This window comes from Dromaius novaehollandiae, chromosome 3, assembly GCF_036370855.1.
Source record: "Dromaius novaehollandiae isolate bDroNov1 chromosome 3, bDroNov1.hap1, whole genome shotgun sequence".
NCBI classification, from domain to species: domain Eukaryota; kingdom Metazoa; phylum Chordata; class Aves; order Casuariiformes; family Dromaiidae; genus Dromaius; species Dromaius novaehollandiae.
In genome coordinates this window covers 40,347,268-40,375,134 of record NC_088100.1, presented here as the reverse complement: position 1 = coordinate 40,375,134, position 27,867 = coordinate 40,347,268, and the positions used below count along the sequence as shown (strand labels likewise).

General features: G+C 40.4%; 2 protein-coding genes across 9 annotated transcripts in view; one reads left to right on the top strand and one right to left on the bottom strand.

Annotated features, from left to right (window-relative positions):
* ORC3 (origin recognition complex subunit 3) overlaps positions 1 to 13,303 on the bottom strand; it is a 42,773-nt gene extending 29,470 nt beyond the window's left edge. For both annotated transcript variants that reach the window (XM_064508759.1, XM_064508761.1), the window contains exons 1-5: positions 13,132 to 13,303; positions 9,569 to 9,623; positions 6,796 to 6,893; positions 2,006 to 2,150; positions 646 to 750 (exon numbers count right to left, since the gene is read on the bottom strand). In XM_064508759.1, the coding sequence (XP_064364829.1) occupies positions 646 to 750; positions 2,006 to 2,150; positions 6,796 to 6,893; positions 9,569 to 9,623; positions 13,132 to 13,155 (427 nt within the window). In that variant the 5' untranslated portion in view covers positions 13,156 to 13,303. The remainder of the gene's footprint in view (positions 1 to 645; positions 751 to 2,005; positions 2,151 to 6,795; positions 6,894 to 9,568; positions 9,624 to 13,131) is intronic.
* A 116-nt stretch (positions 13,304 to 13,419) lies between these two features.
* RARS2 (arginyl-tRNA synthetase 2, mitochondrial) overlaps positions 13,420 to 27,867 on the top strand; it is a 41,371-nt gene continuing 26,923 nt past the window's right edge. For 5 of the 7 annotated variants that reach the window (XM_026093430.2, XM_026093428.2, XM_026093429.2 and 2 more), the window contains exons 1-7: positions 13,420 to 13,580; positions 14,429 to 14,502; positions 14,999 to 15,107; positions 19,919 to 20,002; positions 24,295 to 24,392; positions 25,695 to 25,750; positions 27,092 to 27,175. In XM_026093430.2, coding sequence (XP_025949215.1) covers positions 13,542 to 13,580; positions 14,429 to 14,502; positions 14,999 to 15,107; positions 19,919 to 20,002; positions 24,295 to 24,392; positions 25,695 to 25,750; positions 27,092 to 27,175 — 544 coding nt within the window. In that variant the 5' untranslated portion in view covers positions 13,420 to 13,541. Of the gene's footprint in view, positions 13,581 to 13,871; positions 14,178 to 14,428; positions 14,503 to 14,567; positions 14,637 to 14,998; positions 15,108 to 19,918; positions 20,003 to 24,294; positions 24,393 to 25,694; positions 25,751 to 27,091; positions 27,176 to 27,867 lie in introns of those variants that run through there. The other 2 variants (XM_026093432.2, XM_064508762.1) reach the window with 2 other exon arrangements.

Sequence of the window (27,867 nt, the reverse complement as noted above, 5' to 3'; positions counted from 1 at the left end):
CTCTCAAGAATACTCATCTCATGCGGTCCAGGAACCTTGAAAACATTCACAGTACGCATGCTGTTAAGGCAATAAAAAATTACCCTATCAATTTGCCAGGATAGCACCAATTCAGGATAAGATGTGGGACATTTACCTTTCCTAGACTCCAGCCACATGCTATTAGAGTGACCTAAAAATGAGAAGGCCAATCAAGAAGTCTGGGAATGCCACCATGACTGATTTTCATCTTTTATTTAAATAATAAAAAGGAACTTGGGGGTGGGGGGGATGTTATTCTACCTATTCCTTCCCTGAAATAAATGCTTACAGTCACTTTAAGAAGTGGAATGCATACATATATTGTCTGATCAAACAAGAGACAAGCCAATCTGCAACATCAACATGCAACACATTACGCAGCATGATCCTGACATTCATACTAGAACTAAGTAGTATTTCAATCTTCATTATTTTAAAACAGAACTGGACATCTCTTAAAATACAGTAGGCATTACTACTACATAAATATGGGATGGAGTAAATCTTCAGAAGGTTTTCAAGATCCCTCCATCCCATTATTCTTAGATTTAGTGACAAAAGCTAGAATTTCTAGTTAATTGACAGCATATTCAGATGAAGCAGCACAGCTATTGCAGTATTTACCTGGGCAGTCTTTGGCTTGCAGCAAGGCTACATAAGGAGTAATGTTATTCTGAAGGACTTCTGAGAGGCTTTTAAATGTCAAGTCATGATCTGTAACATTCACACCTAAAAGAAAAAGAAATGAAGTGTGTTTTCCTGTGACTTGTGACTACAGTCACTGAATGATAAACTGAACAGCAGACAAAACAAGAAGATACCACTCCTTCCATTCAAGGAAGGAGTCAAAAATCATCTATGAGGAAAGAAAAAATAGCACAAGTTTAGACATACACATTAATACTAGCTGATTTAAAGGAATCGGGAAACACTGTCAAGATCACTCTTCTTTCTTTTTGTAGGAAAGATTTCTCAGGGTACAAATCTACAGGGAATAGTATTGCTTTTTCTAACTTTCCTGCCACTTATTCCTTCACAAGTTATACACAGTTATCTAAGGCCTGCAGACAAGAAGCTGAAAGTCATCTGCTCTAAAAGCAATGCAGTGCAGACACGATACCTAGATCCGCACAGGGCTTACGTAAGGAGGACAATTCCTACGAGTTAGTACTAACTACAGTCTGAATTTATCATGAGTTACTCAGCATTTACTCCCTTTGTTAATATCCTTAGCCAACCAAGAAAAGGACAGGCCCCTCCAGAGGGCAACACACAGCTTCTTCCACAAAGTCATTCAGAGTAGGAACCTCCCTCTCCACTAACTACAGAAGGAGACTAACCTCCCAGGCTTTCTTAGTGGTGAACTGATAAATCCACAGCACAGGCCTGATCTTATGTTCCCCAAAATGATAGTGAAACTGCAATCAGGTTGCCTTGAACCAGGTTTAAGATTACAGTGCCAACCATTTAAGGGACAGACAGATGGAAGGACAGATGGAAAACAACTTCAGAATAAGATCTTCAGCTATCTTTCTCTCACTCTGCTTTTACTTTTCTAAGAAAAGGATACTGCTTTCCTACAACTAAGACGAATTGCAGGAATCAACTTATTAACATACATCAGAAATACAGAAGCTGCATAATCCCACAGTTAGTCATAGAAACCACCAAGGAAGTTAGTGACAAAAATGGCAATAGAATCAAAGCACCTCCAGTGCATTAGGAAAAAACTCAAATCACTACCAGTTGCTTAAGACAGACCTTTAGGGAAAGTGCTCCCTTATAGCACCCTTATGCATATAGACAAAAGAGATGTAAGTCAATTCCTGCTTCCTACTCTTGAGCCCACCAATCTCTTCTGTTAATGTTTCTGAAGGTCGTGTTGCTGCAAGTCAGCAATATAATTTCCTTTTATGCCTGTGTCAACTTTAAGCAACTCTAAGAGAGCTGATGGACATAACAAAATATCTTTAAAAAAAGTTACCTAAAACAAGAGCTGCAGTAGGGATTTCTCTGGACTTCATCCGACAAGTCCATTCTGTTGTCTTTTCTTGGAACTCAGAATGAGACCGTCTTAGAAAACTTACTAGGTTATCAAATAACTGTTTATTCAATTCTTCTTGTACTTGCTGTAAACAGAGAGTTTATATTAATAAAAACGTGGAAACACAAGAATATCTTTCTTTTCCCACCCCTTTCCTGCATGGCTTTTAATTCTCAAAAGTTGCGGGTAAAATTTTAAACAACACTGTGGTTACCTGTGAACTATAAATATGCTAGTTTATTCGCTATGTGGCAAGCATAGACATTTCCTGATACCTTGGAACTTTTGAACAAATGCCTCGACAATAACTCAGAGAGCAAGCACATCACTGCTCTGCTGCACTGCCACACAATAGGCTTCAAAGGATGAAAAAACCCTCATACTGACAAAGTGTAAGTGACCACAGCATGAATAAAACAATATGCAGTTTCTGTAAGAGTGTACATGCAGACTCCCTTTACTCCCTCTTGGCTTACAAAACACCTGCAAATAGTCAGGTCCTGTAATTCAAAATGGGAAAAACAAACAAACAAGCACATACAATGATAAAGGAAAGCATTAGGTATACATTATAGGGAAAAAAAAAATACTGAACTACACACTGCATCGTTTGCTACACTATCCTTTGCCCTTCAGGATGATCTCAATACAAGAGTATAGTGGGCGGGGGGAGGAAGGAGCAGAGAAGGGGAAGAGATACTACTCCTAAATGTAGATATACACTGGCAGAATTTTCTATTTCTTTTATTATGTATGTGCATTTGAAGTTCTGTCTCCAAGTCAAAATCTCCCTTCTACTAGAACAGACAAGGAAACTACACTCTGAATTTCAGGATATCATCTAGAACATAGATGTCAGAAACAAGATTGAACCTGTGCCCTGATAAAATCATCATCAGGATTCCTTAGCAACATGAAGGCACACATACAGCTGTGAACTTGACTCTAAATGAGGTTGCGAAGGTTGTCTCTAACAGTATGGATGAAGCAGCTATCAAAGGAGTGAAGATCACATCTCCAGGTCTGCTCTTCTCAACAACTGATATAACTGTAAACAAAACAATCTTACTCTTTTCACCCTCTACTGATTCAAAATATTCTGGCCTTTTTGATGTTCACTGCCCATCTGTGAATTCACAACTGAATTTTTTTTTTTTTTGAGTTGTCATAAATAGAATTTTACATGACATTTTAAAAAGAAGAGTTCGTGCTACCAGTTTTATAACAGCATCATAATAGCTTCTGTATTACCATACATCCCGTAACAATCCTTAGATATCTTTACCTCGAGTTTTGAAACATTACTGTACAAGAGATTTTCACTGAGCCAATCTAAAAAGATCCTGAATCCTTACTTTGCGTGGTTACAGTATATTTCTTCCAACATGAATTTATGAATATGGAATTCAGCCTGTCATAACACTACACATTTACTTAGCTTTAAATCCCTCAGTCTTTTCTTGTCAAAGCAATTTTATGGGGCTTTTTTTTGCAAATTTTAGTCTTAGTAATCAAGCTTTATACTGTCATTCGATAATGTTAACTAAAAGCAGTCCTAAGATTTTTACAGTGCGTAGTACTAATAGGTGGCTGTTATTTTGTAAGCTGACCATTCCGTCCTGCTCCATTTTCCCAATTAGTTTCTAATCCATAGTAGCACATTATTTTTTTGAAATACAGCCACTTTGCTTCAGTAATGGGTCCCTATGAGCTCCTTTGTACTGACCTTTTCATATTACAGCCAAAAATTCCTTCTAGTAGTATTTACTCTCTCATTCTGGTAAGTAAACTTGATGACAGAAACCCATAGTAATGGCTCCAATGCTAAGAGATGAGAAAAATTAGTTGTATGAGGACAAACCCCAATTTAAAAGAAAGGTGTGAAGTTGCTTTGTGTTTTCAGAGTCAAGTTCAGAGTCCAGATTTTCACATACAGCTTTGCATAAAAAAAAATTAAAAACAAACAACAGATCATCAGATGGGGAAGTTATCTACCCAAGCATCTACTTAATTTGACAACATTAATTTATTAAAAAGCCTTTTATTTCTAATCTTACAATGTTTCATTTGAGGAAAAGCCTTTAATTACTATAAAGATCAGCCACTCATTTTAAGTGGCTATCATTGTGGCATATTCACTAAAGATTTGAAAGAGCCTGAGCAATCAGAGATGAGAAGTAACCTCATCTTCTGCACAATGGCACAATCTGTGTTTACATTAACTGTTCTTAACATATACCGATTCCATAAAGGATTCATGTGCATAGGCCATTTGAACAAATGCAAGCATTCAGAGCATACTTTTTGCAGTCTTAGTTTGCACTTCTTTGACAGTCTGCCAGAAACAATACTGAACTGTTCTGCATCTCAAGGCGATCACTTGATTTACTTGCATGACCATGCTTACTCTGGAAAAGTTTTATCAACTGGAAGTTCACCCCCTGCTAAGATACTGACACCTATCTAGGTTTCATCATGATTATCCATTGTACGGTCTGCAAATCAGTAGTTGCACATTAGAGCTAAAATTGCCATACTACAGCCCTGCATTCAGGCTTTGTCCTTCTACCTGGATCCTTGTAGTGCTTCTTGAATTCCTCACCTTACCGGAAGGGAATGTTGCCAAATGCCCTCAAAGAGATGTATGATAATAAGAACATTTACAAGGCTGCTGCTGAAAGGACAGCAATCCAGGGAGCACAACTGGGATAACCCACAACACTGAAACAAAAAAAGTCCAAAAATCAAAAACAAGAGCAGAATTCCTGCAGTACTTCTCCCCCTGTTCATGTTGTAAAAAGCCAGCAAGGCTGTCATCACCAGATGCCACCACTGCAACACAGTTTGTGATAGACATAGTCTGTCTGTTGCAGAGCACTCTCAGCCTTACTAAGTACTTGAAAGTCAAAACCTCTTCTCTCTTCAGGGCCCCAGGTAGACAGCAGATGCCCAAGAAAACTGAAAAAACACCAGCACAACCACACAGCCTACCAACAAACCATCGAGTAGCACTATTGCAACAAAAAGATTCAGCAAACATCTTGCTGGCTCCATTAGCACACTACTGGAACCTCTAGATTGATAGTCCCAACCAGGAAGCCATACACTTCTCATGATATTCTAGCATGGATCAGGTTCACTACACCAGGGTTTGAAGGCACACAAGAAAAAATCCTGGCTCTCTGAAGCCCCAAGCAACCTTGTCTGACCTCATAGATGACCCTGCTTCAAGCAGGAGTTTGGACTACAGACCTCCTTAGGTCCCTTCCAACTTGAGTTCATCAGATAATTCTAACAAAACCAATTAACACCTCCAGCCTGCCAACACAAAAATAACTGCATGTAATTTGTCCTTGGATAAACCAAACTATCATGTCAATTTGCTAACGTAGGATGAACGGTTCATCCATCAGGAGGAGGCAGAACAGAAGAACGTGTTTGGCTAACTCCTACTTGCCTTAAAGAAAAGAAGGATATAAGAATTAAGAAAGGAAAGATGATTTTCCAGGTGGCAACGGCCCTGTGCTTCTGAGCAGTTAAGGAGGCTCAGGCTGAAAATCCTGAAGCCACTCTTGGCTGTCTAGAAGCACTGTTTCAAAGGCCTTCACACAACACTGTGCCCAAGAAAGAAGATCTTCCATAAGCTGCTGTGGTACATCCTCTTCCTTGCAGTCCCACTGTGTAGCTGACAAAGCAGCACCTGGAGCAGCTGCCAACGTTATTGCTAAAACTGGTGGCTAACCTGGCAAGCTGAAGCAGCTAGCTGGAAGATACCAAACACAGCTCCACAAACTTCTGTGTATTCTCCATAATCAGCACTATGATGTAGTGCACTGTTTTGCACATTCTGCTAGAAATCATTTGAAAGGGTGCTGATTAGTTAAAGTGAGTTGGATCGTGAAATGGCAGGAACAGAATTAGAGGAATCTGAGTTTAGCCCAAAGGTCCAGATTGTAAGCTGCATCCAGCTGGCTTCCACTGTATATCCCAAAACAAATTTTGGAAAAAAGAAAATTCTCATAATGCCTAGTGCCCAAGAGCAGGCAGAGGAATACAGAATACTTGCCCAGAATCCTTGACTTTGAATAGAGGACGAAATCCTTGCTGGACAGAAGCAATTATTCATACTGTAACACAAGCCAGCTGGCTATACGGACAGAGCAACAGCATGCCATCTAATACACAATAATGAGTAGGCCACAGTTCAGTATGAAATAAACTCCCGTTCCCACCAGACAAGCCTATTGACACCGTCCATACTAAGTCAATAAACTAGGCTTGCAGCTGTGTCAATCAGTATTTGATGCCCATGCAGTTGTAGTCACATAAAATCACTGTGAATCTTGTGCTGCTATAAACTCTGTAACACTGAGGTCAAGAGCAGCCTAAAATCCTTGCAGGGCTGACAAGCACACAACTGAATTAGAGGTAGAAAACAGCAATATGCCAGGAATTCATAAAAATGACAATCAGTAAAAACAGAAGCTTGGAAGAAGCAGCTTGAAGCACCAAAAGCATGTAGCTCTGTGATTAACAGCAATATATAACTGATTTTTTTTTTAATTTATACCCTGGACAGCAATTTCAGTCTTGGTTAATATTTCTGGCCCTCTTACTGTTTTAATGAATTGCTCTTTTAAGCATGTGAAAGAAAGATCTCCAGAAACAAACAAGCAATCACCATCGTTACAAACGCAAACTGCTGTTTTAGTGTTACCAGCAAGACTCACCTCAGTTTCGGATTTGATCTGTTTCCACAACGACTGACAAGTAGCAAATCGTAGCCCACTGTCCTCGGAATCATTGTTTGCTTCTTTGAAATACTCAGCTGGAAAGACAAAAAGGAAAGACAAGCACAAATAAGATTATGAAAACATTTTTATTGAGAATAAATTGAAGCACCTGACTGAAAGAGGAACATCTATCTTTAAATATATGCAGGGAGATGACTTAACCAGTTAACTGCAGGTATCTGGTAGAATAAGTGAGGATACAAGCAGAATCTGTTACCAAAGGTGCAGTTAAAAGGTAAGAGCTGGCTTAACCTCAAATCTCAGATGAGTTAAAGGCTAAATCTGAGCAAACAGCCATTATTAAAACAAATTTAAAAAATCTCTTTCCCTTGCGAAAGCTTTGTGGGTCTGTCTCTCCATCACTATTTCAGTCAAATATGATGCAGAAAGGGCTTGGCAGGACAGAAATAGGAAAAAAAACATTTTCTTTCCCAAGAAAGATGCAGTTAATATCAATTTCCTGAAAATAATAAGGTATTCTGGAAAAGGACTGTTAGATTACATGAGATATGGGTGTCTTTCTTTTTTTTTTTTTTAAATACATTATCTTAACCAAAACAATTATGCCAACAAAGCTTTTAAGCACAAACCAGGTCTACACTTCTGGTTCATCGCTAAATCATTTCTCACTTCTATGCAGGCTCCTTATGAAAAAGGAAAGGAGATGCAAAATGTCTGAGCTTCACCTAAAAAGCCATCAAGCCTTTAAAAATCAGATCCTTTTCGGTAACAATGTCTAGCCACATCTTCTGAATGTATCTGGCTTCCCAGGTGCTGCTCTGTCTCAGAGAGATGAAGAGTACAGAACCTCTCCATCTGCTTCCAACTAAGAAGCAAAGGCCAGGCTGGAAGGGAAATGGAAGACTGAATAGAAAATAAAACAACTGAGTGAAATTTTGCGCATTGTGTTTTTTTTCCTTGCAGCAGTCTACATTTCCTCTTTGGAAAAAAAAATGCAGAAGGCTTGGAACCATCTTTCTACACTCGCAGCATATATTTAACAGGTCTTGTATAGCTGTTAAGGTTTGGCTAACACTACCTGGAAGGAGAGAAGGCCTGAAGGTTAAGTAGGCAACCTGCTAACTGTTGCTAAAGGTAGCAATAAACTTAGCCACCAGGTTTTCTACTTATAAAGACAGGCAAACAAAAAGTTTTATAAAAAAGGTTCATTTACTAGCTATTCAGTGGAGTATCAGCTGCAGTTGGATCTCTAGGGAAAAAAACAGCTGATAAGCAAATAACATTAAAAAAAAATAGTAAATGATGAACAAGGGCCCTCCCTCTTTCTCCATTTTGTCTTCCCCAAAACAAACATCTCATTTTTATCCCTAAGAAAAATCACTTAAATACATAAGTGGTGTGCTTTGGGTTTTCTTCTGGTTTCACCAATAGCCTAAGGCCTGTGTAATCAAAGTGTTAAGTACTGCACCAAAGAATAATATTCTTTTTATGCTATCAAAATTCAGACCACAGGCATAAAAAGCACAAAAGGCCTTTGTGGGGTGCAAAAGTATTATCAAACACAATTAAAACTTCACACTTGCCAGGTTTGGGCTTCTAAACTGGACATATGCACATTAAAGGAATGTCTATTTAGAATACCATTCTAAACAGCTACCTACTTGCTAGTAGTCTTCAAATTAGCTCACCTCTGCCTGTCTTTTAGGAGTAGTTCAGTCAAATTCACTTTTCTATCACAAAGTTTTGCTTATTGGAAAAATACATTTAACAGGATTTATCCAAGCACTATTAATTTTGCAAAAACAAAAACATAATATTCAGTAAAAGGTAAAATTCCAACATGGTTTAAGTGCACAAGTCTTGGTTGTCGGTTTATTTTGCAATGATTTGTGGTGACAGGCTGGGTTATATTTCCCTACCTCTCATTCCTTGAGCTACAGATGTCCCAACTCTCATGGAAAAACAATTTTGGATGAATTTTGAAGCAGGTGTTATAGTAAGTCCCCCTAACAAATGAGCCTGTGGCGATATCAAAAATTCTGGCTTGCTTACTTCCCCCCTCCTCCCTTTTAAACAAGTGGACACAGCTCTTGACAGCTCTAGTGCTGCCAAAAAAAGTTTAACTTGGGAACAAGAACAGTAAGTCTCCTGAGCAATTCTCAAACACCAACTATTTAAGCAACATTATTTGTAGCTCCAGCAAGGCTCAGGCCTGTTTAGTCTTTCTCAGATGGCAAAAAGACTCATATACACAGCATATATACTTTCTTTCCTCCAATCCCTATAACAAGGACTAGTATATAGAAGCCACAAGATCTTCACAAATGGCTTTTCTTTATTCTTTTCCTGAAGAGACTTAGGCAAGCCATCCAAAATATGATGAGTTTTCTGAATGGGTTATCATTTCTGACTATCACAGCTTGGAAGCAGTTTACTCGGCCTCTTCAGACAGTCTACTGACTGACAAAGTATCTATTTACAGTAACATGGAAAAGAGTTTTCTTAACTTTTTTTTCCTTTTTTTTGCAAAGACAATAATATCAACACACTCTTGATTGCTGAAATTGAACAAATATTCACATTAGCCAACAACTAGCTGACGTACTTCTGAAGAAATGACAGCTTGCAGCAACACTGAGATCAAGGAGCAACAGAAATCCTCACACAGCTATCACGGAATTCAATCAGAACCGAAGTTTGCAGGATTAACCCTTCTAAAGCACAGCAACATATACCAAAATGCACTAACCTGTTTTTGGAGATACCCTTCTCTTCTTGGGACTTGGTTTAAATACAAAGCAGCCCTAGAAAATAGCAAGAAAAACACAAACTTCAAGATGAGCATCAATCTGACCAGGGCTCCTGAGGCCAGAGGAGTAACTTTATTCTCCTTTAACCTCAGTGTTCCATTAAACCAATAACTTAAACCAATTTGCCAAGATCTTAAGGACATCAGTTCCAGATGCACTAACTTTCCATACTGTCCCTTTACTTTCCTACTTCAAGCTGAGAAAGGAGCAGAAGCAGTGTCCCAGCCAACTTGAGAGGGGCTTTTCCACCTTTCCGTTACGTCTTCCAATTAATCTACCAACTGAATGACACCAGAGAAGACTTTTTAAACTTTTCACACACCTTCAGTAGGTTTGGAATTTACAGGAAAAGGATCTCCTGAGGACATCTCAATAAAGTTCTCAGTAGAGCTTCAGTTAAAAAAAAGGGAGGGGGGGAGGCTGGGATGCATAGAAAAGGAGATCCAGATTAATACAATGAATGTTAAGTTACTTAAAAAAGCAAATGACACAGAGTTACTACTAAAAGCAACATGTGCATCCCAACTCAAGTAAGTTTTTAAAGAAGTAAAGATGGTTAGAAGCAGGATGACAGTTTGGAAAAAGCATTCAGGCAAATGAAGACCCTGCCTCCAAGGCAGTCTGCCAAACAGAAGCCATATCCCATTTATATCTCTGCTTCATCAGGGAAAAGGAAATCAAACACAAGTATTCAGCTTTGAATTCTAGAGGAAAATGAAAAAATCTTCTAGAAGTTTGGAAATTTCTCCTCCCCCCAACAAAACTCATTTTTTTTGAAGAGTCATAGTTTCCTGTAAATCAGAAATTTTATGCTTTCCTGAACTCTCACTGTGAGGTGCTCATGCAAGAGGGGAAGAAACATACAAATGTCCAAAGTGCATAAGCAGACTGATTCAATCCCATGTTTCCCCAAAGGAGATGTTTATATTAGCAAAAATTACTAAACTCAGCCTAAGATAGCTCAACTGCTATTGTAAGAATGATCTAGTGGAAATAAAACCCACAGATGTGTTCAATTTTGGTCACTGTCTGTTGAGTGACTTTGGACAAGTCCTTTCCCCTCTCATACAAATGAGGAAACTGAAGCAGAACATCAATAACAATATTGTCCTCCTGTGAAAAAAGAGCTTTATGAACTGGAGATCAAAGCTCTTCTAAATATTACTATTTTCGATTTCTAAAATAAGAAGCAGTTAAAAATGTAATATGTAAAATCTGAAGAGATGTCTTTTGTACCTACAAAAAGAGATGACATTAACAAAGCAACAACTTAAGTATGCACAGCACGAAAGGTTGCATTTTGCATGTTCAATACATTGAATGTATTAAATAATTACGAGGATTTTGACATCATAACTGCATTTGTGTAGGTCCTTGGATATTTTCTATTTTACCACATATATTAATAACCATCTAAAAATTGCTGGAGACAAGTTTTGGTTATTCTACATATTCCAGATGTTCTGGAACAATTTCACTGTGAAAATCTCATCTACAATCTCATTTATACTGCAGTACACACATTATGTCAGAACAGTAATTCATGACAACATAACTGGAATAAGCCAAAATAACTGTATAATCCACCTATGCCTAAGAAGAAACAATGTATGCTTAAATTAAATGAAATATAAACAGCCTTCATTTAATGCTTTGTAAGCATCAGATTTTCCTACACCACTCAACATAGTAGAGACCACACTGTAAAATGGGAAAGAAGCATCATGTGTAAGGCATAGGACACAAGTGAGCACTTTTCATTACAGAACTACTACTTAAAAGTAACAGCCATTTTTGAAATGGAAATCTGCTTGTTTTGGATTAAGTTTTAACTTTTTTTTGGAAGTACTTCCCTTTACCCCTGACAGTAGTAACGTGCACAGTGACTTCCACACTGAAGGATCCAGAAGCACGTCACAAATCAAAGAAAAACAGTACAAAGAGAAGGAGCCTTCCTGTGAAAAGGACTCATTCCATTCTGCTGCGAGGCTCAGCTGTCATTCGCTGTACAATCAGGCAGGACAGGAAAGGAGGAGTTCAGTGTTCCAGTACAACATTTTAAGCTTCCCTCTACGTTAACCCTCTCTAATGAACATACATACCCTATGGCCAACCCTAACTACACGCCAAATATAAACTTTCAACTCAGGGGAAGGGGGTGAAAACCTAGGCAAAAATAGAAATTTAACATTACATGTAAATGTCAGCAAATACTGTTTTATCTATATTTCACCATTAAAGTTAGTTTCAGGGGGAATACACAATGAATGTTGCAAAAGTAACACCAAGTGATGCCGACATTATTTCAGCTAAAAGCTGCAAAACGTGCAACCATAACCCTACTGCTCAATTCAGCTGTATCTGAATTTTACTACAACTGCAAGTGCTTTTTGTATGCTAACAGAAAAATAGAAGAGCAAGGCAGAAGTGGCAGAGGGGAAACACATAAGTGTTTTGAGAAACCAAATGCCTTGGGTAAAGTAGGACTGGGTGGGCGTCAGGGCAAAGGCAGAGATTTGATGAAGACAGACCAGGACTGGATGTTGCAAGGAAAGGGAAAAGACAACACAATGGGGCAACTGGGAGCTTGGGAACAAGTAAGTAGTCATGGCAACAGCACCAGATGAAAGTAGAAAAGAGACTAGACATAGGACACAAGAGCCAAGTTTAGGCAAGGTAACTCAGAGCAACAGATGAGGGCTAATTGCACAAAGCAACTCGTACTGCAAGGGCAGCTCTAGAGTCTCCTAGGGCAAGGACTAGCAAAAGCAGGACAGGCCTGGACACATTAGGGAGGATGGGGCAGAAAAGAACCACCTTGAATAATCACTTCCACCACAAAAGCTAACTATTTAAGTGGCAGGGATTTACGAGGGGGGGACATAAACACCATTTCTCCAGTAAAACATGCTGATGTCAGTGTGATGCAAGAGACACAGCTTAGTGAGTTTTTTCTCCAATTTCTTTTTAAAAACAGAGATGATAAAAATATACTACAACACTCGTGTGGAAAAAAAAAAAAGAAAGAAAAGAGAACAACAGAACGGAGACTGCCCGGGCAATTTTGCAGGTCAGCTACCTTCAGCATCTGCACAACCACACACTATTTCTCCCACGGGAGCCCGGCCGCGCTCAATGCACAGCAGCTACAGCTCCGAGGGGGCGCGCGGACTGCTCAGAGCAGACTGTTATTTGTAAAATTTCATTTCCTGCGAAAGCCGGAGAGCCGCCAGCGCTCTCGGCAGGGACCTGCCCGCGGGGCAAGGCCGGTCGCGCACTGCCGGCAGCTGCAGGCTGCCTCTGAGGGCAGGGCTCGGTCGCTCCGCCCGCCCGCCGCGGTCCGAGGCCCCGGGCTGCTCCCCGCCGCCACCCCCCGCGCAACGCCGAGGACCAGGCGGCGCACCGCCTCCCCCCCACTCCCGCGGCCGCGCTCCGCGCACACGGACCGCGGCCCCGCGCGCCAGGAGCGGCCGTTGGAGGGCGGCGTGCCCCCCCCGCTCACCTTGGAGACGGAGCACGTGCTCATGTCGCCCCTCTCGCGCTCCCGCTTCCAGGCGGCAACAGCCAAACCGCCCGCGGAGGATGGACCCGGGGGGGAGGAGGGGGCAAAGGGAGGTGGAGGCAGGCGGCGCACGCGCACTTTGAGAAGGACACCTCTGTTTTTTCCGCGAAACACCAGAAACCCGCTGCTTTCCTTTCGCTGTTCTCCTCCCTTTCCCTGTGTAATGGGACAGCCGGCTGTCCTTGTGCCTGTCCCTATCCCCTCTCCGCCATTCAAAGCAAAGGGGAGTGCATGGACTCTCCCTTCCCTCCACCCTCGTCCTGAGAATGGTGCAATCCGCCCCGCCCCTGGGCTAGAGGAAGGGCGGAGGCGGAGGGGACGACTGTGACCTTCCGCCTCCCTGCGCAGCGATGGCAGCCTGTTCCTTTCGGAGAAGCATCGCTTCTCAGGTACGGCGCTCCCTCCCGCAGGAGCTGCCCTTCTGGGGGGGGGAGGAGAGGAGCGCCGAGACCGGGGCGTCCCCTTTATCCCCCCCCCCCCCTTATCTGGGAGTCTCACAGTTGGTCCCGACCGGTTGCCTAGAGGCGCGGCGCAGGCGTCCCTGCCCCGCCCCCTTCTAGCGCCTGGGCGGGGGGACAGGGGGGAGGCTCGAGCGTCTCCCGCGGCAACGCCCCCTCCCGGCGCGGGCGCGGGCGCGGGCGGGGGCGGGGGCGGGGGCGGGGGCGCGGGCGCGGGGGCGGTTCGTGGCACGCGCCGGGCGGTTGGTGCGGGGCTGTGGCCTGCCCACCCCGCATCCCCTCATGCTCACCTTAGGCCCCCCCTTTTAGGGCTCCCCTCACGAAGCGGGCGTGCAGCAGTGCCTCAAGCTTTACCTCCGTTGCCCTCGCCGTAGACCTAAGCTCGTGAGGCATTGAGCAAGAGACTTTCATTTTGGCAGTAATCCAGGCATTGGTGGTTTATAGTGAAGTGATGCTCTTGCATGGTACCGGACTCGTAGTCCACTATTTACTATGTGCCTGATAAGCTAAGTGAGATGGAGAGCCTGGGTAGGTAGAAAAGGGCATTTAATGAAATAATCAGGTTCCTCAAGGGAAAAAGAGAAACCACGTGTGGTGTTTGGCCTAGCCTTTTTTAGGACACCTTTACTATTTGTTGAGTTTGTGTCACATACTTTAAAGCAGTGGGCGTAAAATACCGCTGGTTTAGTATATGCTTTTTTTAATCTGAGTGGAAATTCACTTCAAACTATAACTATATATATAACTATATACCACTTTGTTCTTTTTTTCAAATTTAGCTTTCAAAAATTTTGGACCTGCCACCAGAAAATTTAATAAAGTCTATATCTGCAGTTCCTGTCTCCAAAAAACGGTAGTGTTTTCATTTTATGTTACAATATCATGCTATATTATTTTCTGTTGTGCTTATTGTTGCAGGTGCTTAACAGGACTTTAAGGGAAAATAAATACAGAAAAGAAAACCTCAGCTAATATACCAATCCAATTGTAAGAAGATACTTTACTTAAATCACTGTGTTTTTTCAAGCAAGCTCAAAACAAATGTAACTGCTCTAAAAACTGTAAAAATAATAGTCAGAGATTGTATGGCAAATGTTACAGCCTTTAGAATCTGAATGTAAAACTGCCTAGAACCCATGCAAAGTTACAGATTTTTTTCATGTCATGCTTGAGAGCTGTAGTGATATTAACAATTTCATTTATTCATGAGTAGTGAACTTTCAGGTATCTGTGACTAGTTTATGCTTGCTGACTAGACATGGCATACACAGAGTCAGCTTGGCTCTACCAAATCTCCCCATCATTTTAACAGGTTTTCTCTCGATTTTCATCTGTTCTCCTTTTTTCAGGCTGATTCCAGCTGATTTCCAGCTTTCTATTGATTCCATAACAGAAGACAGTTCTAGTGATCACTCAGCACAAGATCTTCAGCTTCGAGCTCAGATGTTAGCAGAGAAGGTACGCTGATATATTAATCTCTTATATTTGCAATAAGGAACTAATAGACTAAAGATGTAACAGCCATCGTAAAGTTAATTGTTTTTCTTTTTTCTTCAAGCATCTGTTTGAGTCAGAGTAGCTTAATGACTGCAGCTAGTATAATTGTACACAGAATCTTCACAGGGATTTAGAGAAGTAGGATTAGATAAGATTATTAGATAATTTCCTAAGAAAGTATTGTTTTAAAATAGTTTAGAGTAAATAACTAATACTTGTGAAGTTAGAAGACACTGTCGAAAGAGTGTGCTGTGGTCTGTACTGGCTGTCAAAACTCAAGGGGGGAAAAAATAAGTATGCAATGGCCTGAAAAATCAAAGACAATAAAATTCAGCACTGGAATGACAGTGGAGAAATTTAGCCTGTGGGTTAAACAGGACAGAGTTCAGAGTTCAGAATCCCCAAGTGCTTGAAACTGAGGTTTGTTAGAACAGTAGTTTTTTCAGGCATGTGCAGATAGGCTTGTGTGCTCAGCATAGTGTTAATCTGGGAAACGGGAGTAGCTGAGGGATTAAGAAAAACTACAGCATGAAAAAGGCGCGAAACAAATGGGGAATGGCCTACAAAAGTGACACAAAGCTTGAAGGAACACAAGTTACATATGGGGAAGGCATTAAAAATTTTAGGAAGTGTGGCATATATGAACTTGAAAAGAAGTGGTTAAAAAAAGTTGTTACAATTTCTTCCACCTCTAGCCCTGCTGGAATAAGATAGACAAGAAAACGATGACAAAACTAACAAGGCAGACAAGCAGACTGGAAATTTGCCTTATTTGATGGCCATCATTGCGAGTCTCCAGTTCTATACACTTCTCACTGTATAGAACTGCTATAGCTACAGCCAGGGCTTTTTCTGTATCTTCCTAATGGCAGAAGTCTTTGCACTTGGTTTTGCAGAAGTGCAGAGGTACCCACTGCTCCTCTTTTCAGGACAGCAATGCCCAAGCTCTGCTTCATTTTTGAGGCAGCATCTGAAAAATTACCCAGCTTAGAGGGAAATCTGATTGTACAAAAGACTACTGAATATAGGGGATCTTCTCAAAATTGGACTTTTTTGTATCTATTAGCTGTTATTTCTGGGACTAGAGGGTGAGGAGTAAATCACTGTCCTTGAGGGATCATTTGAGCTGGAAAAAATCCTTTCCAATCTAAAACTGTCTTAGTGATGCTAATGAAGAGGAGTATAAACTAAGAAGTTGTGCCAAAGTTAGTCACAAAGAGTAAATAGATCAAATAATGAAAGTACAAGCAAAATTCGTCATCTTCATCGGAATAAGTAAGTTTGAGAAAGAATCGGTGGGCTTGGTATATGATCAAGAGTTAAAGAGGACAAATAATGACAGAATATTACAGAGAAGCGATATTATTTCTCCATTTCATTCTTTACTGCCAAGATGTTGAGATCCATGCCTTGGACCCATTCTTGTGACAGATAAATATTCTGACTCAGGTGAAAGAAGAGCCGATGGTGCAGATTATCAAAACTGTGTTTGCTCTCCAGGTACACATGTATAACCAGAAGTTCTGAAACAACTTAAGGACGTTCTATAATCATAGGATAATTCAGGTTGGAAGGGACCTCAGTAAGTCACCCATTCCAACCTCCTGCTCAAAGCAGGTTGTTCCGGGCTTTTGGATGAGGTTGCTCAGGACTTTCTCTATTCAAGTTCTCCAAGAACAGAGAATGACAGTATTCATGGGCAATCCATTCCAGAACTTTTCCTTGTGTCAAATCTCTCACTTTAAAAGCAGCTGCTGTTCCCAGTGATTAGAAAGCTGCAAATATTATGTCTCTTTCATTGATTGTGGGTCATTAAAGAAACTTTGGCCACTGAGCCTTACGTTTTTATGTGGAACAACAGTTACCACAGTAAAGAAGAACAGATTATCAGTGTAAGCCCCCAAATTGAGTGGACCATGATGGTTAAACAAAGAAAAAAATACTGTTAATCCCTTAGAGTGTTTTTTTGTTGGGCAGTGGATAAAGGAGAAGCACTTGATATAGACTGATTATGTCATCCATAAGGAAGGTAGGTAATGTAGAAATCAGTGTCATATCATTCTATATCAAAAAGTAGTGGACAGCTAGCAAAAAGTAGGCAGTGATAAGTTTTTATTGTGATAAGCAGTTGATGGAGTGCCTCAAGATTTAATAGGATATTCTCAGTCACTTAGGAAATGAGGAAATAGGTTGCAGTATTTGAAAATACAGAGATTTAGGTTAGCCAGAAGCAACTGAAATTCTTCCTGTCGACTGAAAAGCCCTAAGTAATGTGGTAACATGATGCTGAATGAAACATAGCATGCTGTGGTGTGCTAAGAACTGTCTGTCAGAAAAGTTGTAATTGTCTTGTTTCCATTTCTTTTGATTTTCTCTGGCTGGTTAATTCTTGTCTCATCTTTGGACTGTTAGTTCTTTGCTGAGGGGACTTTGATTTTTATGCCTTTGTACAACATAGTGGCATTCTAGTCCAAAGCTTAAGCATGAGGAGATCTAGTTGCTACAGAAGCATAGGATGTTTGGAGAAAAGGCTGGTAAAGCTCTAGAGAGGCCAGATGAGCACTTACACTAGAGAGAGATGAGAAACACTGAAATTCAAATGACAGCGTATTTGGAAAATGTTTAGCAGAGCAAACAATATGGACAAAGTCCAGTGGGAATTTCCTTTTTTTCTGTCCCATAACATAAGTTTAAAAAGACCTTTACTAAAATGAACAGGTAGGAAATTCAGAATCAATATAAGAAATACTTTTTCATAAAGCCTGTGATTAAACAATGGAATTTGTTTCTATTTGAGCTTTTGAAGGCTGAGGAACTTGAAGGCTAACCATGATTTCATTGCATGTTTGAATTAGTATCTAAGCATGAGACCTAACATGGAGACAGAATTTCTGTTTCATGCTTATGTTCTTCTGTAAGAACATATGGCTTGCCTCTGTCAAAGATAATAATGAAGTGATAAAGTGATTTGTGTTGTCTTTTTTATGCTTTACCTTTGTTTTTGCTCCTTTTTCTTTTTCTTTCTTTTTTTTGAGAAGGTTTCTTGGCTATGAAAGGCAGCCAGTTTAATAAGAAAGAGGCTGTCCCGATCCAATATCGGGGGGGTTTCGTTACGATCCCAAGGACGAGATTGAGACGCTAAAACCAGTCAAATATCGTACAACCTTTTAACTTTATTTTCCACAAAGTGGGGAGAAAAGGTGGGGAAAGGCGAAGGGGAGATGAAGGGAAGAAGGGAACAAGGGTAAGGGGAAAGATAAAGTTGGAAAAGGAGAGGAGAAGCTAGCTACCACCACTCCAAGTCCGATGATGTTCTGCTGACTCCGTTCGAATTACAGCTCAGGCTGGGTGCCTCTGAAGAGGGACCCCGAACAAAGAAATCCCTGGGCAATTATACTTTCCAATCTAAGCTCTCCACCCTTCACGCAGTAGTTTGGACCAATAGTAATATTTAGGTCTGGGGTCTCCTGCTCCTTATTGGGTCCCTAGGTAGGTTGTTTACCGTTGTGGTTTCTGCTGACAGATGCGTTTTCATTCTTCGGGTCTTGCCCTTATCTCTCAAAGCCCTGACAATTTATTACTTCCCCAGCAGTGACGGTAGGTGTTATTTCCCAAGGTCCAGACAAAGGGAATATGATCTGGACCCCAAGATAGCCCAGACCCCCCAGTCAGCATTGTTTCTGCAGCGAGAGGAGGCCCTGCTCCCCAGGGTCCCGGTGCCCAAGCAGGCCTCACTTCAATGCCTTGACATCCTTCCTCCCAGAGTGTGAAGCATGGAAATGCAAACCGCTGGTAACCCCCTTGTCTTTCCTGCCTGCACCAGCTCTGGGGCACTTTCTCACTGAACTAGGGAGTGCGGCCTAAGGCTTCAGCAAATTTAGCTACTCATGCTAAGCAAGCTTTATAGAAGTTGTGCTAAGCAGCAGTAATTTATAGCCCAGGTCCCAAAGTCTCTGCCCGATTGTGGTCTGGTTCAGCGCAGGCTCGGTGTGTCCCGGGTGGTCGCAGGGAGACCATTTCGGGGGTCGCAGCAGCTCAGTCCTGTTCCCGCCGGGAACAGATGGCTTGTTTGGGGTTATGGTTTGCTTGCACCTTATGTACCAAGAAATATTTAAGGCAAAAGTTCACTCATCTGTCCGCCACAGAGGCCAAAACTGTCAGCCTAAGAGGAGACCAACATTTATGCAAGGAGGAGGCTGACATTAGAGCCTTCATGCCCAAATATTCCTTATGGGTTCAGAATTTTCAAAACATGTGCCTTATGGAAATTTTAAATGCAGTTTTTAACATATTGGCCTTTAGCATCTTTATTTTATGTCACTGGATGCTGCAGAACATTATTTGTCATAAAAGTCGAAAGCTTTAAGAAACAGCAGCCTGAAACTTCTGTCTCAGGTTTTCTTTAAGAGGTTGATCTTGATTGCTACTTTTTTATTTGTTGTCATGTACAGTGTAAACTGTACACACAGAAGCTCAGATATATTTGACAGAGAGATCAGCTACTGCTTCCAGTCAAAGAAATAAATGCAGACTGGATATATGCAGGGACTGAAGCAAAAAGAATGTACATTTAGGGCTGAGCTAGATTCAAAACTGTTAAGCATGGACTGGAAATAATAAAATCTTCCCTTTCTGTACAGGATGGATTAAATGATCCATTTGCAATTGCTTCCAAACTATTAAATTGTTAATACTTATAATGGATTGAATTAATAAAGGATTTTTTTTTTCAATTTACCTGTTTTCATGAAGGGGTTTTGCTTTTGTTTTAGCTGAAATGTGATGCTGTAGTGACTGAAATCAGCACTGGTCCGGGAACAGTGAACTTTATGATAAACAGGGAATTATTAGCAAAGGTAAGTACTGTTAATATTTCACATGCACTAAGGTAAAAATAAATTCTTCAATACAAACCTGAAAAATACTTACTGTTTGTCTTAGAAAGGAATTTTCTATGTAAAACTGTTTCTTTTGTGACTTCTCCTCAGGGATTCCTGTTACTGCTTTTTTATGTAGTCCCAGAATTTGGGATGAGGATCACAGTAGTTTATTCTTTAAAAATATGCAAGGAAACAATGTATCTACCTTTAGTTGAAAATTACAACTCTTTTCTTTTTTCTTCCCTCTTCTCCCTTTAAAAGGTAGACTTGGCATGTGCTTTGAGTTTCTGAAGTATAAACTCAAATTTTAATCTTGCCTGTAAAGACTCTTGTTTAAAATGGAGAAGGATGATAGAAAGATATCTGAAAATACTGACCACAGTTTTACCATTGCATGCTTTGCTACAAAACAAAGGAAGCCGTACTCCTCAAAGCCCAATGTCTGACCAAAATTGAAAGCTTCATTTGTTAAAGCAATAACATGGTGAAAGGAAGATACCACTCAATCTGTAAGAGTGCTGTCTGGATTGCACTCTGGATTATTTGCAAGAGCTTTGGGAAGAGAAGTGGATGGCTGGTACTGGAGTTCTTCTGTTAAACTTGGACTGGATGAAAGCTTTGCTAAGCCGGTTCAGCTAACTTGTGGAGCAAACTACATTGTGGTATTGTTCAAAGCGTTACTATATAGGCCAGGCACTGCTTGTGGCAAATGACACTGTGGTCTTGGAAAAATGACTGAACATGATTTGGGGGCAGGAAATCAGGTCCTAACTAATACTGGTGAAGCCCTCTTTCTGCAAAGACTTTTAGCAATTCACTTATGCTTGTAGTCACCTTTTCCTGACTGATAAAGTTATTCCTTCTTATGAATTGTTAATGCTTAGGCCTTCCTATCAATTAATTGCTTTATTTATTGCCTAAAAAAAATTCCTTTAATTTTGCATTGGCTATTTATAATCCATCTTGATAAGAACATAGCAGCTGACTGCTCACTGAGAGTAGTTTCAGTATTAAATTTTATTCATGGGCAAGGTTTCACAAGGCTTCATCCCTTTAGGGGCTCTAGTCAGCATTAGGATTCAAGCAGAATTATACGGCCTCAGAAAAAAAATGCTGGAAAAAATGTGAAATTAGAACATAAAATTTTGCATTAAGTCACTAAGCAGAGAGGAGGAGATAACATTTAGCTGTGACTCTCACTGGTAAGGAGAACAGGTCTATGATAAACTTCATGATTTGTGTGTGTGTGTGGCTTACCTTATTAGGAGCCATAATATGAACAGAATTAAAGGTTCCTCTGCAGGAGCAGTTCTTTCTTCTATTTCTCCAATAACTAGAAGAATTTTAAGGCTATTTTGGAAAAAATTTCATTCCACTGAATGAAAGAGAATTCCACTTTAGTTCATGTGGTTAAAAGTCTCTATATTCTTCAATGAGTTTGTCCAATACCTACAGCTTCGTATATTAGGCTTTGTGGTGCATTGGCATCTGTGTGACAAACGGAAGTGTACAAGGTATGTACAGAGACTTATTTACTATATAAATGCATTACTGATAACATAGTCAGTATAGAATTCTTCTTTTTACAAACAACATTCAGCGTTTTCTGGAAATACTGTAATGCATTTTAGGCAGTCTCCGTACTTTCAAAGTAGACATACTTTTGTACAAACCACTTGTAGTGGCTTTACAGACTTGCAGGTGTGGGGAAGGGAGGAAAGGGTGTTTGGACACATGAGGATTGAATAGTAGGCCTTCTTTGGTGCTTAAGGATAAAAGGCAGGATGGCTTTTGGTGCCTAGAAAGACCTAGCTGTTTTAGTAGCACGTGTGTGTGTTTTTTAGTAGCGTGTGCATGGGTTTTTTTTCCTCTTGCTATTGTAAACTTAAGTTGAAGTGGCTTGATAGTCCTGAGGAGACTTGAATTTTTGTGCAAGTCTCCAGTTTTCCTGTTTTCCCATTGTATATGCACACAGTCTTCCAAAAGGAAAGGAGGAGAACATTAGGCAGATGTTACTCCTAAAAAGAACTAATCAAGCAATACTAAACATGGGCAGCGATGTAACTGGAAAGAAGGTAGAAACAGTCATCTGTCTTGTGTTCTAGGATGGGCAATGAGAGAGAGACACAGCGAGAGAGAGAGACACACACACACACAAATCCGGTAACCAACTGCTCCTGTTCTCTTTCCTGTAGAGATGCACACACACACAAGCAGGCCTTAATCAACCGCAGACCTCACAGCCCCTCTGGCAGCTGGCTGGAACTCCCCTGCTTCCCCCAGTAGCCAACTGCCCCTGTGGTCTACCCAATAGAGACACACACATGCATACCTGTCTTCCAGGCCACGTAACCTACTCACCAGCTAGTCCAGCTTTTTAGTTATTAGTGATCACACACTGACATGGATACCCTTACTGGCTGCAGTTGCTGGTGCCACAGACGAGCAGGCCCTCTGGTCTGCGGTCTTGCTCCAGTTGCTGGCATTTAGACCTCCACAAACACACATGCACACTGTTCTCACCCAGGAGAACAGTTAGAAATGCAATTTACTGAGAAGGCAGGATGGACTGCACTGATCAAGCACAAGGTGAGGCCAGACAAGCGTACTGACCAGCCCTGTTAACAAGGCACCAGCTCCCTTTATCCGCTGTGGCTCTATTTTGCCACATTTGTTCCTTCCCAAACCATCTTGATCCCTCCCTTTTCCTGCCTTTGGCCCCTCCCCTAAACATTCCATGATAATAAGTCTTGTATAATGCTCAAATGCCTTTTCCTTGCATCCCATAACATGCCCCACACCTCTAGGCAGTAGCCCCTCTCTGTCTGGAGAGCCCCTCCCATTGACTCGTGTTGCTGGGTTTCTCACCTGGACAGTGGGGCTTGTGGCTCTCCTAGAACAGCCCTGGGAGAGGCTGGAGGAGGGGCTCATTTCTCTGACAGGGTGACTGGGGTTCCCCCACCTGCCATTGTTCCTCTATGCTTCTCTGTGTGCGTGAGGACGAGGTTTTTATCACATAACCTAACAAAAGCAATTTATATTTATACTACCCATATTAGAAATGGCTAAGCCTCTTTTGTTTCTTTTTCATCTTCACTTAAACCATTGGTTAATGTTTAAATATCCCTTTAGTATAATAATTTAGTATAATAATGATCAACCCCTAAGGCTGAGCTGTTGTTTAAGTCTACCTGCAGTGAAATGAGGGAGAGGATACTGCAGTGGTTGTTTTGTCTCTTAGAGTGGCTTTATTGATAATCATGAAGACTAGAACTATTGATAATCGTGAAGACTGAGATTTCCTGGAGAGAGAGCGAAGAGTGCTCATGTGCTGTTCAGGTGATCTGTATACACCTGGTAACACTCATGCAGTCATAGCACACTGGATTTCTTGGAGGCCCTCAATCACAAGGAGTGTGGGGGAAGTCTCGTGTGTCCCAAATGGGTTGGGCCTGTGTGATCTGGCCATGCCATGTGCTGTGGGTATCCCCTGCATTCTAAATGTTCGCGCCTTGAGTAAAGCCTTGCATCTAGGACAGGACTCTTAGGAATTTCAGGCAAGTGGCTGAACTCTGCAAAGTGTTCCTTGATAAGTGTCCTTGGGAAGAGGACACTTTTCAGGAAGCCCAGATGTATGTTATGTAGCTTTTCTATTATTATTTAAAAAAAAAAAAGCCTGCTGAGAAAATTTTGCTTCACAGTGAGGTAAATTCTCTAGTCAGGCCTACTCATAGGCTGTCCTACTTTTTCACACAAATCTACGGTCTAATTCTACAGGATAGCCTTTATTTTAAAATGTTATCTGAATAAGGAGAGGTGAAGGTCCTGGTTAGAGTAAGAAGAGACTCCTCTTTGCATGAGGACTCCCTCACTTTATATGAAGTTACTGCCCTATCCACGTTCTTCGACTGACTCTCCCTTCCTGCACACTAATTAACTCCAGTTTGCTCTTTTGTCCCTTCATGTTGCCTAACTAAACAATGATTTTGAAGAACATGAGGTTTTCCCCATCCTTTCAAGTTTTCAACAAAATCAGCCTAGTCCCTGCTTGGAATTTCTCTTTTTTAATTGACCGGATGCAGCTTTCAAAAGTTAATGATATTTCCATCTGCATATGAGATCTTGTTTCCTTGGCAAACTAGCAATCTAATTGCTTATGTGAGTAAAGGCTGTAGGACTGACTCTGGAGTGGCTGGTAAACAGTTTTTCTGATTCCACTTTCTGTTGTTGAGACGTTTTTTCCTCCCATTTTCTTTGTTGTGCTTTAGACTGTGTTGCAGCAAGTGTTGAAAGATGGCTCAGAATATGGAATAAAAAGTGAACTCTTCTCTACAGTGCCTAGACAAAAGACAGTGATTGAATTCAGGTAAGCATGTATGATGAGTCCTTTGACAAGATTGCCTTATCTGCTGATTGATATTCATTGTTGTAATGTATGATGCCTGTGAAGTTAAGCCATATTTATAGTATTATATTCAGCTGTATTTAATATTCTGACATATTTGCCTTTTTGGTATTTAAAGAGTTCAGTCCTCACACTGCCATCCACTAAGAATATTCTCATTTAGTGGATAATAGCTTTCACTTTGTAAATAGGCTTCTTTTATTTTTGTTATTTTATTTTATCAAGAATTACCTGAATTTTCAGTCAGTAGCCTACTTCTTTTTCCACCTGGGCTTTGGTTTGTTTTCCAGCCCTGCTGCTTGGGTTTCTTTAATATCTACCCTCCCTGACTTGCTAAAGCAGCCGGGCTTCTTGCTGAATCCTCTGGATTGCTGGCCCAGTGCTGTTTCTGGCCTGTGCAGTTTTGTTTGCATTCACCTGCTCATGGAAAGAAAAGCAGCTGACTCAGACCTCTTTATGTATAAATATTTTTGTCCGCTTATGCTCCCTCTGCAGGCTTCCTGAGTCACAGAAAGAAAGCACTTGGCTTTAATTTGGGAGCTGAATGTTTGTAGCTGAACCTCCATTTTATTGTCAGGGACAAATAGTTGTGGAGGGAGTTCCCCCCCCCCCCCCCCCTTTGGTCAATAAAGAAGAAACTACAACCTGTAGATCTAGTTCAACTATTTTGCAAGACTTTTCAGGTAAATGATTAAGACTAATAATATACCAGTAGGAGTAAATTTAAACTGAACTGAAATACAAACAATAAACTAAACAAAACATGTTCACATTAAAAAGCTATGCTAGAGTTTGGCATGAAGATATGCTATTTACAAGCTTTGAAGAGAGCACTGTTGGCTAAAGAATACTTGACTGTAGTTACTGATTCCTGTATACAAAGTCCCATGTTCTGGTATCAGATTTATCTCTAGTAAAGGTATGAGGATAATAATCTATTTTGCCAAAACATGTAGAAAGTGAGAAGATAGTATAAGTCTTTTGTTACTTGCATAGTTTTTTTTGTTTTTGTTTGTTTGTCCATCTGTTTACTCCGAAGTAACACTGGCTATTAATTCATATAGGAGGAAAAGTTGTTTGGATAGGAAGCTTTGCTCTTTGGAATAGAAGCTAATCAGGGAGTTTTAGAGGAATATTCAAAACTGTGATTTTATTTCAGTTCTTTTGCTATACACATGAGTTTAATTCCTTTGACTGAATCTTTTGATCTGGCAACCTTAATTTGTACACTGAACAAACATTATTTGTGGAAATTTGTTACAGCTCCCCTAATATTGCCAAAAAGTTTCACATAGGACACTTGCGTTCCACAATAATAGGTAAGTAAGCATTTAACTGTGACCTAAAAAGGCTTTTTTTTGTCTTCATGTTTAACTTGACAGGGGAATGCTGCTGATGTTTCCTTCTTCTAGTGGAAGGGCCATGTCAGGCTCAACTTGCTGATTAAAAACCTTTTACTTGTTAAGCAGTGAAGAAAAGACCATGATTTGTTGCTGGCAGATTTACTAAGTCACACATAATATAGTTTTATGACTGCAAACATTAAATGAAGCAGTTTAAAATTGTTCAACAAAGACACCCATGGCAGTTTTCACTGAGGTGTTCTGAGAGTCCTTTGAATTTTGTATTTCTAATTTGCAATGGATTACAGAGCAGTCAGGTTGTTATGTTTTAGCAGTTGTCTTGTGAAAAGTTTGTTTTCATATTTTAAGTACTTTATGCTAGTATTACTAACACGGGTACTGTCATCTCTAATGGAATAATTAATTAATTTATTGTTCAGTACTCTATTGTCATATGGAAACCATTAATTCTCCCTCCTCCCTGGACTTTCCATCTCGTTATAAAAAAGTAGGTTATTGGCAGAAGATGCTAAAAGTGTCTATGGAGTTAATACCATGTATGGAACGAAAAGTGATTGCAAGCTATAATGTGGTATTACAATAACAGGAGAAGATAAAGTTTTCTGCACTTTTCTACATCAGTATTACAATTAAATAGTACCCTTGAAGCATAGGAAAACAGGAGAAGGAATGTGTATATTTCTTTGTACTTTTGTGAGAAAGTTGAGGAGAACGATGGAGAGGTTTTGTTGTAATAAAAGTTCAAACCAAGAAATGCTCATGGGTTATAGTAAGTTTGGACCATATCAAGCATGTGGTACATTAAGTGCAGAGTTCAGTACTGCTCCAGCATTATACAGAGATCCAGGACATAATGTTCTCTGTTTAGCTTCACGGTTAACAGTAGTTTGTGAATTTGAGTTCTTATTTAACCTCCTTGTATGAGGTTGCCTGACTATAAGAGAGGAATTATGTATACTACCACACTTCTTGTGAGGATATAGGGAGACTATAAAAAGTGTTTTCCATGTTCATATACTTTGCAGTGTGTGCATACCCTTATGCATATGTATGTTTGTATTGCCACTGTGTGAGATACTTTATAGCACCTTTGAAATGCACAGCCCTTCTTCTCTTCAAAAGAAAATCTTTAGTTTTGAAGAATTCTAGCATGTTCTGTGGAGTAATTAATCTGACTGTATTCAAAATGAAGAGGGAAAGCAAGAAGCAGATTAAACAAAAACAGAAAACCAGTCTGCTGGGACGAGAGAATGTCTACTACTTTGAAAAATAATACTAATTTTGATTCCTCACCAGGAAATTTTATAGCAAATCTCAAAGTTGCGTTGGGACATCAAGTAACAAGAATAAATTACCTTGGTGACTGGGGCATGCAGTTTGGTATGTTTTGATTTTGATTTCTTGTGTTACCTTTTCTACTGATGACATGGTCTAGGTTTCCACCTTCATTTTTTGCAGGCAAATTAGGTTTACTCTGGGCTCATAAAGAGTAATATTGTGTTTCCATATGTGTAACGTAGTTAGTCTTCTCAAAATATGAGCAAAACAACCCAGACTGATTCATCAGCAGTATGAGCTATACTACTGTGCAAGCAATACAGGGAGAAATTTACCCAGCAGGCCCCCTGTTCCTCAGTAGCTCCTCTCTGTGATTTCCTATGGGTTATCTGAGGTTTATTTTTAAAGGGCAGTATAAATATTTTCTGAGAGTGCTAGTTATACCTGTGAAGACCTAGTAGCTGAATGGGCTACTGTTGCTGCCTCTAGATAAAATGCTGAACATACAATCATAGCTGTTGCATGTCTACTGTGATACTGTCTTCCTTATTCAGATTTTGCATACCTAACAGTTGTGAAATAGTAAGCCTGCTAACCTATGCCACACCTGTACACGTAACAATAGAATAATTGTAAAGAAATGTATATTCTTATTGCATATTCTTATTCTATATTTGGTTACCTTTTTGTGTGTTGTGGAGTTTGTTGTTGTTGTTTCTTTGTTCCGTCTGGAAACTGTAAGTCATTATTCATAGAGCATAACTAACTTGCACAGAAACTGTATTTTGGCAGAT